The sequence below is a fragment of the Amia ocellicauda genome, chromosome 9, assembly GCF_036373705.1.
Source record: "Amia ocellicauda isolate fAmiCal2 chromosome 9, fAmiCal2.hap1, whole genome shotgun sequence".
NCBI classification, from domain to species: domain Eukaryota; kingdom Metazoa; phylum Chordata; class Actinopteri; order Amiiformes; family Amiidae; genus Amia; species Amia ocellicauda.
In genome coordinates, this window is record NC_089858.1 from 42,161,682 (window position 1) to 42,183,514 (window position 21,833).

Sequence of the window (21,833 nt, forward strand, 5' to 3'; positions counted from 1 at the left end):
CATGGATGAATTGCATAAAACTCTTTTAAATATATTTTGCTTCTTGGCTGTCACACAACAATGAAAATGTATCGCCTTTCACACTTTACCTGCATGGAATAGAGCTGTGCGAGTACCATGGCAGTTTCTGAGCTTTTCAAGGCAGAATTCTTTGAGAACTGGGTCCGATCCCTACTGACTTTAAACTAAGTACAATTTTAAAATATGAATTGGTAAATTCAAAGTGCTTTAGTGGTAAGTATGGGTTTTCCAAGATCTTTCAATAATGGTGTTTCAGACTTTATGTATGTATGTATGTATAAAGGATATTATGTAATGGGGTAGCTTTTTATTTGTTTGTTTTTTTTGTGCTGGGTTTATCTACAACATGGGGTCTTAGCTGACTACCCCACACATAGACACACAAACACACTGCAAAATGTGGAACACTTTATCGATCTCAAGTTTTTACATGCAGTACTGGAGGTCTTTTGTTTAGATTTCTTCCTCCTTGTGGGTTGGGAGCAGTGGCTATTGGAAATCCCTGAAGCAGGATGGGGGGCAGTGCTGATTCTCGTGTGAAACGAGAGGAGTCTATAGCAGCTCTCAGTTGAACTCACCGGGCTGTATGGGCGTGTTGGCAGGGGGAGCGTCAAGGATGAATAGGGTCTTTCAGTGACTCAGACTGGCCTGAAAAGCAGGACAAAGACTGCAGGGCAAGAGCTTAGAGTCACACAGCTGAGCCACAGAATACCTTCACCCAGCACCACACTCCCACTCTTCTCACTGATTTAAATACTACAGCACTCTGGCATTCTGCAGACACCAAGCATTCATGATGACACTGGAACTCTACAAACTCATGCTTGCCTTTTTTTAAATGCACATTGTAATTCCTAATCAGTTCATTTTTTGAAATGAAGCTTTAATCAAAACATTTTGGTGGGAAACTAGCTTTTTAAATTATTATTGTCGTGGTATGTTTGCAAAAGTAATCTTCATAAGGATCAAATGTATTTTTCATATAAATGTATTCATGGTCATAAACATGCTAAAAAAATATTTGCACTCTCCTTCTGTCCTGCGACTTTGTATATACTGAAACATTTGTACAAAGTAGTAAAGCATTAATTGTTTTAGATATTTTTTAAGTCTCCACCTTCTGACACACAATATGATGTTATTAAATATCAGTCTCCTACACTTCTAGCTTATCTCTTATCCAGCATCTCCAACCAAGGTAACAACTTCTCTAATTGTAATGTTGCTATATAAAAATAATCTGTTATGTCCTAGTCACTTCCAGGTTTATAGGAAATAAATATTAAGAAGACTCCAATCACAAAATTTTTATTTTGTACATAATGGGAAATACAGATGATCAGTGATCTCTCTGGTGCGAGCGGGGGAGGGGGTGTTGATGACGGTGATTTCTCCGGTAAGACCCGGGGGGCTGACGGTGTTTTCGTATTAAGTTTTTGCACGTCGGTATAATATAATTGCGCAGAAATTCCTTTATGGGAAATAATCTGAATTGGATCAAAAGACCCGGTGCTATTACTAAGAGACCTGGGGCTTAAGCCCTGGAAGCCCGGGTCTAACGACACCGATGCTCTAGAGTTAGGCTAGTAGGTCAGTTGGATCTTTTCCAGACACTTGGTCTAGATAACTTCTCCTGTTTCAGATATCACTCAGAGCTTTGTTTAACCCCTGGAGTGAAAGCTCAAAGGTCAGTGCTGCTTGGCATGACTCAGTTGACTGGACACCTAAAGCTAAGATTCCTTACAGGTTGGGGTATACTCTTCAGCATATTGAACAGCAGCTTCCATATGTCGCTGTAAGGGTGTCTGTCAAAGTTTAAATAAAGGGGCCTACATATACACCTATAAAATATGTACTTGTCCTAGTACAAGGCAGTTGTTTTTGGGTGATTTAAATTTGTTCATATTATTTTTTAGTATGTGCCTCCCTCCCCCTAATTGTAAAGTGCATTTTGGTTAAATATTAATATAAATAGTAGTATTGGTGATATTCTCATTTATAACAATAGTATTCATATTAATAATAACAATACTTGTTAAGTATATCTATATAGGTATGCTGAACTTAAAGGTGTATGAATATTATTCATGATTCATCACTTTTTCCTAGTTTTCAGTTGTTTTTTTAAACCTTTTTGCAGTTCATAATGCACATGCTAACATGGCTAACCAGATAGTTCCCAGGGTTGTATCAGTGATGCACATTTTCAGAAATTATATGTAGACAAACATTTTTTATTCCATATTGTACTATTATGACACTGTAGTCCCTAATTTACTTATTTGTCAATAAGAACATAAAAGTATACACATGAGAGGAGGCCATTAGACCCATCATGCTTGTTTGGTGTCCATTAATAACTAAGTGATCCAAGGATACTATCCAGTCTATTTTTAAATGTTTCCAAATTTTCAGCTTCAACCACATTGCTCAGTAGTTTGTTCCAGATTGTGATAACTCTCTGTGTGAAGAAGTGTCTCCTGTTTTCTGTCTTGAATGCCTTGAAGCCCAATTTCCATTTGTGTCCCTGGGTCTGTGTGTCCCTGCTTATCTGGAAAAGCTCCTCTGGTTTGATGTGGTCGATGCCTTTCATGATTTTGAAGACTTGAATCAAGTCCCCATGTAGTCTCCTCTTTTCCAGGGTGAATAGGTTCAGATCCCTCAGTCTCTCAGTAGGACATTCCTTTCAAACCTGGAGTAAGTCTGGTTGCTCTCCTCTGAACTGCCTCTAGAGCAGTGATATCTTTCTTGTAGTGTGGAGCCCAGAACTTCTTTTGTAAAAACCTCTGTGAAATACTGATTTAGAACATTTGCCACATCTTGTTCATTTTCCAAGATACTTCAATTTTTGCCCTTTATCTGTTTCACTATCTCCTTTACTGACCTCTTGCTGTTGTAGTATTGAAAAAAGCTCTTTGCATTAGTTTGAGCTCCAATAGCTATGTTTCTTTCTATTTCCCTCTTTGTTTTCCTGATCCCTTAAGATCTCTTTGCAGTTCAGCATATTCTTTGTATTTTGTTTAGTTGCTATCCCTTTTGTATGCGCTATACATGTTCTTTCTCTTTGCATTGGTCCTCAGTTTGCTACGTTTTGGTACAAATTTTTCCTGAGCCTCAAGTAGTATATTCTTAAAATATAATCATCAATTTTCAACTGAATCTGTATCCAGTGTGCTCCAGTCTAACTGTTCTAAGTGCTGCCTCATACCTTTTAAGGTTTGATTTTCTAAAATTGTAGACCATTGTTTTAGACTTGGTCCTTGTTTTTTGAAAGAATGCCTCAACGCTAACCATATTGTGATCACAGTTTGCTATTGCTTCTCTAACTAGTTTCCCTCTGACTCTGTCTTGTTCATTTGAAAAGATCAAGTCAATGCATGCACTCTCCCTTGTTGATTCCATGGCGAATTGAGTTAGAAAGCAGTCATTTACCATCTCAACCATTTCTATTTCTGCTTCTAGTAGTCCCAACTGGGCTTTCCCAGTCTATGTTTTGGAAATTGAAATCCCCCATTATAACAGCCACATCCTTGCTACATGCAGTCCTGATCACATTGTACAATGCAACATCTTGCTGAATATCTGAGTTGGGTGGTCTGTAACACACTCCTACAGCTAATCCTCCAGATCTTTTATTCAAAAATATAACCCACAAAGATTGTTTCGCTACTAGGATCTAATTTGAGTTCTTCTGCTTCAATATAATTTCAGACATATAATGCTACCCCACCCCCTATTTGATTTTTTCTCTCCTAAACTGTGTGTATCCTTTTAACTTGTATTCATCCCCATCATTTTCTGTAAGCCATGTTTCTGTCACTCATACAACATCATAGTCCCGTGCTAGCACTGTGGCTTCTGGGTCTAACATCTTGTTCCTTATACTCCTGGCATTGAGGTACAAATATTTCGGGACTTTCCTACTAGCAGTTTCCCTTTGTTTTCTTTCCTTAGTGGAACCTCTCCCATTGTCAGAACTCCCTGCCCCCCTGGTCCCTAGTTTAAAAGATCCTCAATTACTCAGCGCATATGCTCTCCCAATGCATTAGCCCCCCTTCTGTTTAGATGTAGACCGTCCGGTTTGTCCCACCTATCCCAAAAGAAAGACCAATACTCCATAAATCTAAAACCCTCTTCCCTACACCAAGATTTCAACCACGTGTTAAACGTTCTAATTTCTGCCCGTGGCTGCCCATCTATTTCACAGTGTAAAGCACTGTCATTAGAATTGTACTCCAGTTTGTGATCTTGGTTCTCATCACAAAGTTTCCTACAACATTCATGGTTTATTTGATGTTGGACCACTTAAACTTAAGGATTCATTATTTGGTATTTTCACAGGAATAGACACCTTTTATAGACTCAGAATATTTTATATTTACAATCTATCAGGTTTCATTAATCCAGAACGTGACGATTTGAGTGAAGTTATGGAGATAACTAGTATATCATAACTTCAAATTAAGGAAATTGAGACTGAGACCACCACATACTTGAATGCCTTTCTCCAGAAAGTTCCAAATATGTTGAAATATTGTATACCCTTTCCCCCTTTTTATACGACCTTTATCAAATTAAAAATGCCCAGCCCTGCAAATGTTTTTGTCACAAACACCTCAGCAGTTCACCAACTTTTTCTTTTTTCTTCCCCTCAATCTGGTTTATTATGCAGTTTCACTGAGCCCCATTTGCAGCTGCATAGAGCACAATCTGGATCACATTAACCCAGGCGCTGTGATTTATAAATTGTTTCTCAGGCCATAAATCCCTGCTGTAATTGCGCCCCAAATCCCCCCCCCCCACCCCCACCACCAGCACCACGACCACATATATACACACACACACAGACATGCACGCCCCACACAATCTCTAATTGTTTGCAGGAGTGAAGGAGTCACATACTGGAAAATAATCAGCCCAGGCACTGTTAGTTTTAGTGAAGAATCTTATATTTTTTTTCAAGTTGTAGACCTCCACCCCCTCCCTTCAACAACACCCACCTATTCCTCCAGACACTTTCCCTCCTCTTTCAACAGTCCCCACCTAATTTTTTTTTTAAAGTTATAAAGACATTGAGGCTTTGTATAGGTCCGGTGGCTTTAGGCTGTCTCAGTTCCTAAGGGCCTTTTCTGCATTCCTCCACACTCACAGTATAATTTGCTAGGGCCTCTTGTATGCTGGAGCTCTAGGAATCTGATATTTTCTGCACAGATCCCTTAGAACAGCTTTTTGTGGTCAAATAAACTGTACTCTTTTTGTTTCCCTTTTCTGAAATAGAGGAAAGCTTGGTTCAGGGTTTGTTTGTTTATTTCTGTGTCTGGTTCATAATCTTGAGGGTTTTAGTTCAAAATCTAGTTTAAAAATTCACTGCATCAACACAATGTCATTTAACATTCTCTGATATAGAACTCATTGAATTTGAAAACTTCTGACTGCTGCCAACTAGATATTATGTGACATACTCTCCGATTTCAGTTGTTTGTATAAGATTGTGTCATAGGAAGCCTAAAACGCATATTGTCATGCTGTACATAAATAGTTGTGAGCAGGAACACAATTGTTCTATGGTTAACAGTTTTCCACTTTCAACAAATCACGAAATGTGGTTTACACTGTATATTTATCGCAGTGCACATAATGTATCATCGTTAGATTGTCAGTTTCAGTTCGTATCGTCTACAAGGCAACTAAAAAATTTAATTGTACATAAGATGTGCTGTGTGTGGAGGAATCAGTTCAAAACCTTTACATAATCCTCATGCCTCAGCTGAGCAAATACAGGAAAGTTGTTGGACATGTTTGTTCATTTTAGACAATTTTTCCCCCAAAAGAGTGATCTTCATATCTTGTCAGCTGATTGGGGTGACGGAGACAATGGTGTTTAGAGGAACTGATGTCTGGAGTTAAACTGGTATTTTTCTTTTAAGGCTTCCATTTTCTCTCCCTCACCTCACACAAATGTGAGGCCTATGTTTATTGGACTAATCCAGTTGAGCTTCTTTGGTACACCTCAAAATTTTGAGATTGGTATTTTTATTACATAATGTGTCAGTTAGAACTAATATTTTAATCTACATGCATCAAGTCAAACATTGTCAACTAGGTACACATTAAATTAAAAAAACAAATGCTTAAAAATTTAAATCTTCAAGTTTCATATTCATATTCTATACTCGATCAGTTGCAAATTTTATGCACTAGTACCAAAAAATAAAATATCAAATACAAATGTAAAGATATTGTATTTTGTATATCTGTACCATTACAAAATGTGTGATAAATGTTATGATTCATATCACCCACCTATATCATGCTGAACAGGCGAGGAGACTTAGTCTGTTCGTGTTTTCAGTGCAACTACATGTAGCATCTGTGGGCAGCTGTGTCAGGAGAAGGGGGTGGAAACTGTGGGGTGGTGGTGGTAGTGGTGGGGGGTGCAAGGATGGGGGGTTGGAGCTGTGTGGTGGTGGGGGTGGGGGGTGGCTGAACAGAGCGAACACAATCAGCCCTCTGTTTTCATAAGACTCGTGGTATGTGAGAGCAGAAACAAATGTGTTCAATTTAAGCTTTTTTTTTTTTTTTTTTTTTAAACCCCCCTTCCCTTTTTGTTTCTCTCTCCACTCTCTCTTCTCTCTCTCTCTCCTGAAATTTCTTAGACATTTCATACCACCCTCCTGCTACTATGTTCTTAGATCTCCAGAATACCTTTTTAAACCCAGTACACTAACAGGCAGGTTTATGAATTAAAATAAATAAATAAATAAAAAATACATACACAAATAATACACACACAAATGTGTGTGTGTGTGTGTGTGTGTGTGTATATATATATATATATATATACACACACACACACACATATATATATATATATATATATATATATATATATATATATATATATATATATATATATATATATATATATATATATATGTGTGTGTGTGTATATGTGTGTAAAAATGTTTGGCAAATTGTATTGGAATTCTGATACAGCTGAAAATAACCTTTTAAAGTCCTGTAACATAATTTTAAGGTAAGATACAAAACCTCCTATTGCTCAAATTTAAAATATTCAAATATCCTAAACTTTGTGAGTAACAGAAATCATTTTTCAATTAACTGCTTCCTTTGTGTTTTAATTACTAAAGAGGTTTGGGCTTAATAGCTGTGAATAATTTCAAAAGGGAAATGCCTAACCTGAAATCTATGCTCTCAAAAAATGACACAATTAGAAACTTTAGCACAGCATCTTAACTTAGAGAGACATTACCCTCAACTTTTTGTATATTAATCATAACAGGATCCCAGGTACTGTAACCACATAACTTACTCATAATTGACTTAAGCATGTGGCTGCCTTCCCAATATGAGAGTGTCAAATTTCTGCCAAAAGGCTGATTGTTTTCTTGTGTTTCTAATTATATGTCCGATTTTATTTGACCTGCTGTTGTCTCTCATAATACAATAGCTCGCTTATTCTTGACGTTTGTTCCAGCTAGGCTTACCAGTGTTTTTTTTTCCACTCATGGCTCATTGAAATAAAGAATCCTAGAAACTAAATGAGACCGGATTATAGCAACACTGTGATTAGTTAAATAGGTGTATCTTATCTGCAATGAGTACAACACAATGTAGACGTGTTTTATGGCATTTGTGTTTTGTTTAAAAAAAAAAAAAGAGAACATTTGAATCAAGTTACCAATAAAAGGGTCCCTTGAAACTAATTAGCAGAGAGGTAATCCAAAACAAACTATGTTGGGGAATAGGAATATAGACTGTTTTATTATGTATTATAATACAAGTTTTTAGAAATTAGAGAAAAGGTGCTTGGATTGTGAGTGATTTTTGTGATTAAATTAACTTCTTTCTGTATGATTATGATGAAGCTAAATGTTTTTATATCAGGGTTTAATCCCAAGTTAATGGTTATAAACTTTAGAATGCCAGAGAGATACTCTTTTAAACCTAGATCATATTATTCATTTCGAGAAACATTTGTTAAACTCTAACCATTGAGGTTGGCGAGCTTGAATAAATGTTATGTCCTGACACAGGGTTTAGATAGACTGTTAATTACAGAGTGCATAACCTTCGTTTGAGAGCCCTAGAAAGGCTTTTTCAACAGCGTGCTTCCAAAAACAGCCCTTCTAGACCTCCCTCACTCTCTCTCTCCCCACCAGAGTCCTTTTCTCCCTCTCTGTGCTAATAGCTCTTTTGTGTACAAGAGTATGTGAAGAGGCCTGTGTGCCTGGCCTAAATAGGCTGTGTTGCTGTGGAAACCCCTGCACACTGGATAGCTGACCTTTGACCTAGTTCTTGCAGGCTGTGAATGAGAGAGCAGGGCAAACGACTGTCACAATGGTGCCAGGCCAGCGGAGGAGGGAAACCCTGTCGCTGTTGCTTAACTTCATCTGCTTATGTACTAATGGACACTTACAATGTGTTAGCGATTAAGAGAAAACCATGCCACATTAAAATGAGCACATCTCTGAATATAGCTTAAATGTTCCAACAGTGCCTTAATGTCTAAGGTTTTAAACTCCGTTTTTGTAATAAGGTCCATACCAGGCCCCGCAATGTGCACAAGATCACACAAATGTATTTGCGTTTGCTCAGTTTCTGTATTTTTGTCCCTGTTGCATTAATTAAGGCAGGACTATTTCCTTTTAGGAGACTTTTTATTGTATTTAATGAATGCTGGGAAATGGGAGTAAATGTGTTTTCTTTGGGTACAGACTTAAAATTAATAAAGTAACTTTTGTAGTGGTGTTATGTATGGAACATAACTGAAATTAAGATGCATTGGACTTCGTGACATGGTAAAGTAAACATTTTGCAGAAAAGTCATTGTTTTAATGGCATCCATCAACCTATTTATTTTTTGTGACAGTTTTGGTCATAAACTTTTAATTTACAAGATTAATAGTGGAATGGAAGATTAACCCCATATAGACAATGAAATCTCTGGTAAATGTTCAATAAAATGTTTTTTTCATAATTTTCATAGTTTTAATATCTGTAAGAATGAAATTACATAGGCTACTTGTATACAGGATCATGTTTTCCTGTATATGTACTTATATAATGTACTTTAATCATTTAATTGCCAAAGTAACACTCTATTCTCCAGACAACCCCCCCTCCAATTATTTGCTAATTAGACCAATGAGGAGTATCGTTTGCCTAAGAATTGTGCCAGTAATTACCCCTGGTGTAAACAGCCCTTAGAAAACAATGGATTTGAATTAAGACTGAGACTGAAGGCGGGAGTCTCTGTAAGTGCCTTTGTTCAATAGCTGGTCATTTTATCTCATGCAAAGTCAAACAAGAGGTGATAATTGTCTGCATAATAGGTGATAAAAGACTGACACAATAGGAGAGCTCCCCTAGACCAGTTATGTAAAGATTGCAAATCCCATTGTCTGTTGCTGTTCATATGGTGAGTAGATAATCACCACCAGTACTTACAGCAAGCTGTGTGGGCCATTTGTTTGGTAGGGGGGTAAGAAAATACTGGGGGTGGGGGGCGGTAGCCATGTAGTTTATGATTGGTGTTAGCTGTTGCATTTGTCTTATACTTTCTCCTCAGACTAGTTTCCAGGAATTTGCATATTTTATTTGTGGCAGTATATATGTGCTTAAACATCCTCCCAACCACATTTACACTGGACATGCATGAAATGGACTGTACTTTTAATGGTTTATGAAAAGTGTACATACTTTTTCTCACATTTCTCTGCTCATAACATAGTTCTTGATACCCATTTTATTTAAAATAAAAAGTGATATTCTACCTCAAGGCTGCCTTAGGGAATCTCCAGAGGCAAAAGACCTTACATTTTTTTTTAATTTTGTAAAATTAGTTTTTGCTATAGTGCTTCAAAAGTCATATGGTCATATAATTACAAAGCAGGGGTATTATTTTTGTATCACTTTCCCAGTTTATTTTCATATCACATTTTCCCTTTGCAATGTATATTTGGAACACAAGTTTAAATGACTTGTACATGTGAATATCTGTCTAATGGATAGCATTTTGAGCAGTGTCACTAGTGAGTGTGACTTTTTAAAATTCTCTCAATGCAATTGCCACAAAAATTGTTCAATAGATTGCAGAAATACTTTCTCAAATATAATTGTGTGTGTGTGTGTGTGTGTGTGTGGTGTTTTTTGCCTTGTTTTGATTTTTTTTTTTCTTGCTTAGTATTGTATTTGGATCTTGATTAAGGTAATACTTTAAAAGTACTACCTTAATCATAAGGAAACTAGTGTGACATGTCCCATACAGAGGCCTGGTGAATTGGGGTAGGCCTGATAAATGTTTCTGACATGTATATCACAGTGGGTTCTTAATTGTTAATTTGAACTTCAACTGTACTATGTATATGAAAATGGCTTCCTGTTTTCCATAAATGTATATGTGTTCAGAATTTCATGTGGACTGTTATTAAAACAAAGAACTTGAGAAGTGTCCTTAACAAAAGTTGGCATTTTTTTTTACCTGTAGTTTATTAAAACGTTTGATAGATGGGTGCCTTTTGATTGTCATAGCGTTTTATTGGTTATGTATATGATGACTCAGTAGTTGGTTCCCTCTTTTCTTTACATGGCTGTATTTCTCAGACCAAATATCTAGAATAAAAGGGATGCCTTTTACATATAGAAACACTATTGCATTTTAACACAGACTATTGTTAACTTTTGGACATCATGCTGTTTTGTTGAAAATAATTTGAACATAGTTTGGGCAGTGAAAGGAACAAAGATACAGCTCTGGGGAAAAAGAGACCACATTGATTTCTGAACTTGGAGTGGTCTCTTAATTTTTTCCAGAGCTGTATGTGGGATCACTTTTAAAGTTCTAAAGTAAAAACTTTTCAGACTTCCAGCTTTTCGGCCTGGATACTGTGACAATGAATGTATTCACATCTGTCGTCTTCAGATGCTACAGTGTTTGATGCCAGTGTTTTGGGCCTAACAAATGACAAAGATGCTTGGTAATTTTTTTGTTCCCCTCTGAAAGAAATTATAAAAATTATAACCAAATATTGGCAATGAAGATCACCCCAGAACATATGTTTTATTCTCTCTGGTCTAAGACTAGAGTGCTTTATTTCCCTGTCAGAATAGCTTTTTAACTTATTGGAATAGATTTGTCTTCTGTGCTCAACTTTTATTTTTGTTTTCACTCTGCAGATGTTCATTTTGAACTCTTTAAGCACTAGAGGATTGGAGTGATGAAGTGATTGGTAATGGATCACACTCCATTTGCACCACACCAAGACATTTCTCTGTAGTTGCCCATTGAGTTGTATTGCATAGAAGCTTTGATTTATTAAGGATGTCTGCACAGAACTACAGAATATATAATTCACATTTTGTAGTGAATACAGCTGGAATCGGTATTTAATGTGTTTTCCTGTGGGGGTACAACAAATAAATACATTGAGAACTTGTGAAGACCATTTTCTTTGGTCTTAATTACCCAGTACAGAACACATTAGTTGATTTTAGTTTGATCTAGTTTTTATGACTTTGCAAGACTGAAGACATGGACAAACACAGAATATTTTTCTGATCATTATATTTCAGACAATGTAACAGGGTATACCTTGCCCACAAACCAGATTTGACTTCACAATTCATTTGGGTAGCCTTGGGTATCTGAAATAAACCTTTTTGCAAAAAAAAAATAACCTATTATTCACTGACATGAGGGTTTGAACAGTATTTTAAATGAAAAATAGTATTAGCAGGATAATAAAAATGAAAATGTTGCTCTTTATTAAAAAGCACTAATGGTATCTAAAGCAGAGATATGAATATCCCCTCCCCTGCCTCACATATAGTGAGACCCCTTAATCCCAAATAGGTTATGTAGATGGAATGAAGGCATATTAGGATTTAATAATTTTATGTCTTCGATTTAGTTTTTTTTTTTTCTTCTTAATTTGATCACCCTGTTTATGACACTAGAAAGCTGGTCTTGAACTATTGTTCCAAAAAAATGTTTTGTGTGTATATGTATACACATATACACACACATCAAATTAAGTATATTAATCAACCAAAGACCTTAGTCTGTATACCTGTTGAGAACTTCCAGGTGGTAAAGGTGATAAGAGGGGACCTCAAGTTTGTTTACTAACTAAGTGCCTATTATAGAGCATCTGCTGCAAGCATTATGATTTTTGCATGTGAATCCACCATTCCCCCCTCCTCTTAAACTCTAGGCTGTTTATTTTGGCTGCTCTTCTTCCGTGTCTCCTGAAGCTCTGTCGACGGGCTCTCCCACAATGTGCACTGCTGGAAAGGCGAAGGGGGGGTGTCTTTTTTTTTTTTTTTATATATATATATATATATATATATATAAAAAAACTACTACAGTAACAATTAAATCCAAGTCTGTTTGAAAATGGAATGCCAGTGGCATATACATACTCCTGAATAGATTGGAGAGAATGGGAGGTGGGTCTCCTTACACTTGGAGCTGTGGTATGGAGACAATAGGGGGAATTTGTAGTTAATAGTGGAAGATGATGTACCCATAAAGTAGTGGGTTGTTTTGGGGACAGGGACAGGGACAGGGCATGAATGTATAATGCAAAACACCGTATTCATACCTTAAAAATGCAGAGTGAAGAGTCATTACCCCTCTTGTAGCATACTGCATTCCAGCTGGCAATAAGCAATACTTTTTCTCTGCCTTAGCTAAGTCATTCCCTAACATTTTTTTCTCCTCCTTCTGCTGTAATCTCTTTACCATTTTTAACCTACTCTTATCCAAACTTCCTTCCTTACAACAAAACTCAGTGATGAATGAAGTTGTAAAGCCCACCCCCCTCCGCCCCCACTCGCACCACCATTGTAAAAAACATTATTTTAACACTTTGATGGCCACAATGGGTAATTAGAAATTAAATACATTACAGGGAATGTTACTTAACTATGTTAAATTGTGTAGTCATGAGAGAAGGAAAGTTAACAAGTTGTTTGCTCAACCTGTTTTATGGCCTAGTTAGGCAGATTTTAGTTTTGTGTATACTTGCATTTTTCAAGTAAAATCTCAATTATAATGAATTTTGAATTGAAGCCTTCAAGACATAAACAATATCTCCAGGTGTTAAAGGGAAACACTTGCTAACCCAAAATATTGTTTTTGTGTGTATTTGTTGCTGTAGTGTATAAGAGATTTATACCACTCTTCCAGATCTCTTCTATTATATAAGCAAGTTTTAAAAAATTCAAATTTATGTAATAGGGGATGTCAAAACCCAGCAGTTTACAAGATATGTTGTCATAACCTCCTAGATAATGGAAAAACTACAAAATCACCAGATTTGTCTTTCCTGTTGGGAAGCACAGGTTATTCAAAGGGATAATATTCAGTTTTGGGCCGACACCTGGCAGATGGAATTCGATGAAAAGGAAGTGCAAGGTATTACATGCAGGTAACAAAAATGTCTACTATAATTACACTATGGGAGGAATAGAACTAGATGAAGTAACGCATGAGAGAGACCTAGGAGTCTATGTGGACTCCTCACTTTCTCCATCCAAACAGTGTGTGGAAGCAATAAAAGGGCAAACAGAATGTTAGGGTATATTGTCAAAAGTGTAGAATTTAGAACAAAGGCAGTAATTTTAAGACTGTACAATGCACTAGTTAGACCTCATCTGGAATACTGTGTACAGTTCTGGGCTCCACACTTCAAGAAAGATATCGCTGCTCTAGAGGCAGCTCAGAGGAGAGCAACCAGGCTCATTCCAGGTTTGAAGGGAATGTCCGACTGAGGGAACTGAACCTTTTCACCCTGGAACAGAGGAGACTATGTGGGGACTTGATCCAAGTCTTCAAAATCATGAAAGACATCAACCACATCAAACCAGAGGAGCTTTTCCTGATCAGCAGGGACACACGAGCCCAGGGACACAAATGGAAATTGGGCTTCAAGTCATTCAAGACAGAAAACAGGAGACACTTCTTCACACACAGAGTTGTCACAATCTGGAACAAACTCCCCAGTGAAAATTTAGGAACATTCAAATATAGACTGAATAGGATCCTTGGATAACTTAGTTATTAATGGTCACCAAACGAGCATGATGGGTCGAATGGCCTCCACTCGCTTGTAAACTTTGTTCTTATGTTGTCATGAGTATTACAGTTTTACATATTCTTACTCCATGATGGTAATTATATTTTCCATAGAAAACCTTGAGGTGTTGTGCCCACAGCTGTGGGGAAAAATATTGAAGATGCTATTATTTTCTCCTTTCCAACAGCAAAGGTGATCGGTCTTACTTTTTTTTTTTCTCCCTTCATTATCATCCCACTCACCTGTACACTGGTTTGTATGTATAGGATAATGCACAGTAATGCAAGTTATTTGATTTTCAGAATCAAATGTGTTCGCAAGGCAAATAGTAAAGTTTATTTTGCAGTACAGGTTGTTTAAAAATAAATCCAGTCCCAATACTCCATCTTGAAGTGACTGTGCCACCTATAAATAACCATAATGATCTTAATTATTGGAGGGGGCATTGCGTAGTGTTGAGTGGAGGGGTGAGATCGCGTATTGTTGCATCTGCTTGGTTGGGGATCGGGTTTAGCTGTTGTGAACTAGGGCGTGTAGTGGAGAATGTACCTTCTGCTTTTAACTTTTTTTTTTTTTGTTCACGCATATGCTTGGCCAGGTGGGAAGCACTGTATTAAATTATTTAAATGTTACACTTTCTTTCTGGATTATAATAATAACTGAGACAAATACCAGACATGAACATAGTGTATGTGGAAAAACTGATTTAAAATATTAACCTGAAGACAAGGGAAGCAGAAAAGCAATACCTTGTCAAAAAAAATCAATACCCATTTCAGGGTTTTCCACAGCTATATTCAGCCCTGCCTGACCAACAATTGGTGCCGCTTGTCGAAACAAATGAATTAACGTTGAAACAAATGTACACAAAAACCTATATTAAAACACATTTCTCTTTAGCGGTATTAAGTGTTAAGTCTGAGAAACATCACCTCTTCTACTATTCTTCCCCCCCACCCCAACCTACTGTCAATAGATCAGAAACATGCTGCAATGTCTATATAATTTTCTAGGGGAAATGCTGCATTTTATAGTATAATGTATTTTACACTTGTAAGAAACCCTAACACTCGCTTAACTTGATAATAATGACTTGGTCCTGCTGGTAAGACCAATATGGTGATTTTGTAGTTTTTCTGCTATCCAGGAAGTTATGACACCATATCCTGAAGTACTGAAGAAGCATACATGCTGTTTTTTTTTTTTTTTACATTGATCTGGGAGAGTGGTATGCATCTTTTTATACACTATAGCAAAACTTAAAACCATGATCATAGGGAGCATACATGTTATGCTTTGATAATATGGTCTACCTTTTGGTACTAGAAGCCACGTACCTCAAGTTACGCAAACAATATAGGTGTAGAGAAACCAAAAGTAACCTAAGGCCTTTGAGGACTGGATTCTGACAACCCTGCTTTGAAGAGTTTAACAAAACAAGCCCGGGGGAAACGGGCCTCTCGGATTTAGCCAAGCAGTACCGGACGAAGGTCCCATGGAGCAGTAAATGACATCAGTGACAGAGCAGCAGGGTGCAAGGCAATAGAATTTAAGAGCCAAGAACATTGGCCCTCTAATGTCACAGACACTTTCCCCTTCTCTAGTCCTGGTTCCTAATGAGAGACCGCAACATGGCTCTCTACAGGTGGAAACCATTACTAACTAACCCCAGTACTTAGCACAAACGCACCTGGATCTTGCAAACCAACCACTGTCTCTCTTTGAAACGCTGCCATTGGGCTCGTACACTGTAATTGTTGCTTTCGGTTTCTAACCTTTTGAATGTAATGCATCTAAAAGCATATTCTGCGTTTGTTGACAAAATTGGAATTTTGTATTCATATAAACTTACACATACTTAAATACAGATGCATTTTATATGTTTACGTGCATCATATGTTAAAGTGGATGGGTTTCAGTTCAGTTTTGATGTTTAAAGCCTTCCCGTTTGAGATATTAATAGTAATAGCTTTTTCAGGTTAAGATAATAAACAAAACAGATGGAAGGCCACTGCATCAGCAGTGCATTCTGCAGTGGGAGTCGCGATTAATTCCAAAGCACATTTTGCAATCGGGGTGTAGTCCGCAGAGAAAGCTTTTAGCAGCCGCAGAGAATGATGACTTAATGGTTAAAAACTCTAGACAATTATATGGTATTACAAATAAAAAACACCATTGAAACGGCTGTTGATAACATCTACATTGAGGGGTGGAAAAAGGGAGGGTGGGGGGTTTAAAGAAAGCAGATTAGTTTGGTTTAGGTCAAAAGGCCACTCCAATTCACCAGGGTACCATTGGCTTAGATGGACCAGGCCCCCCCAATCTTCCCATCTTCCCAGAGCTTCATGGGACTTCCTCCCAGCTGTTAACCCACCCCACTCCCCCTCCTCACTCCCCTCAAGTTTCTGCGATGGGAGAACACAGCTGTGATCCTGTAGTGCCACATTCCCCGACAATTCTGATTTCACAGTCCCCACTGGTGCAAGGAATTCACACACACAATTCCCTCTGTTCCAGATCCTCATTCCACATTGACAGCAAATCATCCAGCCTTGCAGGGAATTTATTTACAGGTGGCAAGGGCTGGTTTGGGATTTTATTTTTTATTTAACTATTAATTCACTTTTTTTTTTAATACATTATCCATAATACATTATTATTATTTTCATAAAACAAATGGCATTTTTTTTAACATGGTTTCATAAAAAGTATCTTTTGTTATACCTTTGCTGTAAAAAAATAAATAAAAAAAATTGCCATCCATATCTGTGGGGTAGTAGAATTGAGTTTTGTGTTACAAAAATACTTAGTTTAAAATCAATGTCTAAAAAGTATTACAATTACTTTTTTTCTCACAGCGAATGTTAGCTTCATGGGTACTGTGCAGGTTCAGCATACATGTTCAGGGTTTCCCACATAAATTTGCATAGGAAATGCAGTCTGATACAAAGTACAGGGGGCAGCGATCGCGTATTGTCAGGGGTGCTTGCGGATCGGCTTTACATTCACACATACGTTTGGCCTGGTGGCACCGCTGCAGAAAACCCTGATTTTCATTATGTAAGTGAGCAAATATCTGCACTCTTTATCTGTATTAATTAATTAATTAGCAGACAAGTTATATCTGAACTTGTAACCAGAAGGTTGTGGGTTCAAATCCCGGGTAGGGCAGTGCTGTTGTACCCTTAGCAAGGTACTTCACTTATCTTGCTCTAGTAAAATACCCAGCTGTATAAATGGGAACAAATGTAAGTCACCCTGGATAAGGGTGTCTGCTAAATGACGATAATGTAATATGCCTGATCTTTCAGTCAGTACAGGTCTACCAAAAAACAGAAGTGTACAGATTCTCCAAAAGTAAATCAGATTTTGTGAATAAGCTCACAATAATTACTGTTAGTACAGCAAAAATCACTTGGAAATTCACAATTTTAAAATTCTTTCCATTCAAGATACATTACCTGTAACAAAATGTGCAACCTGCTGAGAACTATTTAATTATGTTAATTGGGTCATCAGAGCAATTAATTTACTGGGAGATTTGCTAAGAACAAAAGCAAGACACTGGCCCTTGTTTGAGACTGTTGCTGTAGAACTTGAAATAATACATGTTAGAACAACCCCAGTATTTGTTTTGTCTGTTTTAAAAATTTAAAAATATATTCTATTTCATCTTCATGTTTTAGTTTGCTTTGCTCTTGTCTGCTGTTGGCTACTTGTTTTCTTTTTGCATGATTCATTCCATTCCTCATCCCACAGTACCTGCAAATGAAATGGCCCCTCCTTGATGTGCCCGGATCAGCAGGAATTAAAGATTCTCGATCACCCACCCCAGGACACTTAGTGAGTACAATATTCTTCATCTTGCATTGTGGGCTAGTTCTGTATAGTCATCCCCCTTAAGTCGTCTCGTCGTTTTCATTATTGTTGCTAATTGTCTCAGATTCTTACTAATGTCAGAATGGTCCATAAGGTCACAGCATGTGTCTAAATTAATTGTGTATGGAACCTATCTTGTGCTCTATTGTTTAGCAAGTTGGTACACTCTTCGCAAACTTATTTACCAGGGCTGTTTTTATTTCTTCCTTTTTAAGACGGTTATGGGTGTATGGTTTCAATACAAAAGATGAACATGATAGAATGGGAGAGTGGGATTATTTATGTAATAAATTATCTTTCTCTCAATTTAATTTTCTCCTGAATTTGAATGATGGCATTGAATAGGGATGCTTCTGTCTAAAAGGTACCTGTAGTCAAAAACAACAAGGTGCTAGACATTTTACCCAGATCGAATTATTTCTTATGATCGTGTTGGTATTGTCAACAAAGCAGGCATAACCGAATGGTTCAAGTTTCTTTGTCAACTTTTCGGGTCAAGTAACACTTGGCGCCGCTATATTGTTATTTATTTACCCAGTTCAAAGGTCAATATGACATTGTCGTTGATATCCCTGAGGCGGAATCTTTAGCGAAAGATGTGCATGCCGGGATGGCTGTCTGAGATAGCCGCAAAGTCACGGCTTCTGAATGGGTAAACAATCTCTAGACTGATGACCGACCATAGTAACGTCCTTTTCATTGGTCCATGCCCATGTTCTATAGTTGCTCATTGGAAAGCCAGTAAGTACACAATATAAACAAAAACACGTTTCTTTTCAGTAGAATCTCAGCTACACAGCTTAAAAAATGCATGTCTCTATCACAAATAGTTTCCCCATGAATTAATACTTTGTAATTGATGCCTCAGTTTTGGGCAGATCAGCCCAATTCATCCTCTGAGGGTTAAATACAACGCATTGCCATTTACTATGAGTGATATATTATGGTTAGTTTCCCATTCGCATCTGCATGCACAATTCAGAATGTGTTAAAGCATATTAATATAATTTGACACATTAGATATTTCAAAACTAAGTTGTTAAACTAATAAACATCTGTTTACTGTGTGGAACTTTACTGATTTGATAGTTCTCCTACTGGTGCAGGTCCCCCAACATGTCGTGGATTTATTGCATAAATTAACGGCACCTCTAGGGATTTCTTACGAGCTATGTAACTGTCCAGCTCTTGCTTGTTTGTGAAACACATCTAGTGACTGAATATCTTCGTACATAAGTTCATGCTCTTTGCAGCAAATGCGTTCTTGGTCAGTTTTTTGTGGTACACATTCCCCACAAGTACAACAAATATCCATCTAATTCCTTGTTCAACCCTCCCGGTTAAATGTCTGACCTTCGACATCCAAATCAACCGAATCATCACTGTCACTATTATTTCCTACATTTGAATAGTCTGCCCTTAAAGACTCATACAAGTGTCCAGCTGTTGAATCTGAATGTATAGTTTTGTTTATTTTATCGCAATCTCAGTACTTGCCAGTACACTACTTTCTGTATACAGCATATATACATGTATCAATGACATGACGTCACAGCACCAGTGCCATTTTAGAACTCCAGTGCAACGAAGCTTAGCAATTTTTTAAGGACTTTGAACTGCTTAAACTACATATTGTTAGTAAATAGTAGGCTTTTATTGGTTGAATATGTATTGGGCACACCTGATCTGTTGAATTGGCTATACATGTGCGATCACTACAAGGTACCCTTTTAAGTTTACGGTTTAAAAGTAAGTGACACCTCCTCTTTAAATTGTAACTTGTCAGATTTCATATTTATTATAAAGATATATTTTTTTCTTGGTCAAAATTGATTGTCTGGAACCCCCCTCCCCATTTTAAGTGTTTATAGGAAAATGTCTCTCTATATGCCGTCTTGACTAACATCGCTGTTCTCTGAAGCAATTAAGATTTGTGGATTTGTTTTTCTTCTAGTTTTTTTTTATTCTTCGTCATGTTATGGTACCATCAAATATTGTTTTGCTCTGATTTATGACAATCTCCTTAATCAAGCTGTGTACGAAGTTGAGATTTCAGCCACAAATATTGGAACTTGGGAAAAGTTAATTTTCAATTAAGTAATTGAGAGCTCGGTTGGAATAAAAACCAGCAGGGTCAGGGGACTCCAGGACAGGTTTGAGAACCACTGCATCAGAACAAATCGGAATTGGTGGTGTCGTGGCTACACTGCCATTGATAGAACACAAAGTTTCCATCTTAAAAACTCTACTTTAAAAGGAGCATTTGAAATGCACTTTTAAGATTTTAAATACATATTTAAAAAAACAACTGTAAATTTATCAATTTCAATGTTGTTTTTAAGTGTTACAAATGTGTGCTTTCAGTTATGTTGTGTGTGGAGGTTCAGTGCCAAAAATACCAACATATTGACTTGATCACATTGAAATGCAATGTTTCACTATTAATTTTAAAAACAACTCTTAAATGAAGCCTACAGTATCCGTTCAGTTAACACACTTTTCACCACCAGTGACAATTCATCACCAACAAAAAGGTTACAGACCAAAATAATATGTTCAACAAGTTTTCTGTTAAAAATCACCACTACTTAAGCTATGCTAAAAACAAACAGCACTGTAATAAACCATAAATAACAGATACAGTACATATTCACCTACAAATTAATAAAACCCCAATAGAGCTATTAATAAATCATAGTTAATAGTACATATTCAATTCAGTAGCTACATAAATAAAACCTGATCACTTCCAGTCTCATTTGATTTAGATCAAATACTTCTTAATGTCATACTATGCCAAAACAGCCTTTTATTAAATCCTACAGTTACCCACGGCAGTTCTAGTTTTTTCAACTCTTTAATCTCACCACTTTTTATCAATAACTCCAGCTACATGTATGGAGCACAGTTTGTACCAAAAGTGTTTGTTTCTCAATTTGGTAGTTCATTGGGAAATTCATTTGGAAGTTCGTCAATTTGGCAATTCAGCCAGCAGTTTGGCCATAAAGTAGTAAATTAATCCAGGAATCTGTCAAGTAATTTATTCACTTTTCCAATTTGTGTGTCAGTTAATCCTTAATTACATTGATCAACTATGTAATTAATGTGGCTATTCATTAATATAAACAGAAAAACTTCCTAACAAACTGATGAACTTCCAGATAAACAGACCAACTTCCATGCAAACTTTTGCCCCGTTTCCACTGGCGGACACGTCCGGACGTGTTAACTATCTGCTGCCAGACGTGGCCGTAAGTGTCCGTCACACCCACTTAACTTTCAGATGTGAGTTTGACTGTAGACAGACAGGGAAGAGATCAGCTACATTGTGTCGGAAGACATAATCTCAAGTGCCGTGTGGGATCATGAAGAAATTAGTTTTATTAGCAGCATGGAGTGAAAACCACATACAGAAACAATTACTGCTTACAGTTAATATCCGAGTATTAAAAACTTGCCGAACACGGATTTCGCAGGACCCGGTGCAGTGCCATGACTAGTTTAAAAATAAACTGAAGTATAATAATCGGATCGGTAGCAGCCGATTTTAATAATATTTTATGAATAACTGGACGGTGATTCAGGCTGTTGTCCTGTGGATGGTTTGCAGGTCTCAGCCCCACAGAGACAATCAGTATGAAGGCAAACACGATTTAGTTAACACTAGAAGCGCCAAGCCGTTCAATTTGATCGATTTGGTTATTAAAATTGTTCTTAAATACACTGTGCATACCCGTTCGTGACTTTTCCTAACTATATGCATTAAACATGCCTACAGTGTTTTAGCTGCATAAACGCAAAATAAATAAGTTATAAACACATTTACCTAGA

The 21,833-nt window shown here is 37.0% G+C and overlaps 1 protein-coding gene across 1 annotated transcript in view; it reads left to right on the top strand.

Annotated features, from left to right (window-relative positions):
- Positions 1–21,833, top strand: part of tcf7l1a (transcription factor 7 like 1a) — an 87,332-nt gene that overhangs the window by 19,535 nt on the left and 45,964 nt on the right. The window contains exon 4 of the mRNA XM_066714527.1: positions 17,883–17,966. Coding sequence (XP_066570624.1) covers positions 17,883–17,966 — 84 coding nt within the window. The remainder of the gene's footprint in view (positions 1–17,882; positions 17,967–21,833) is intronic.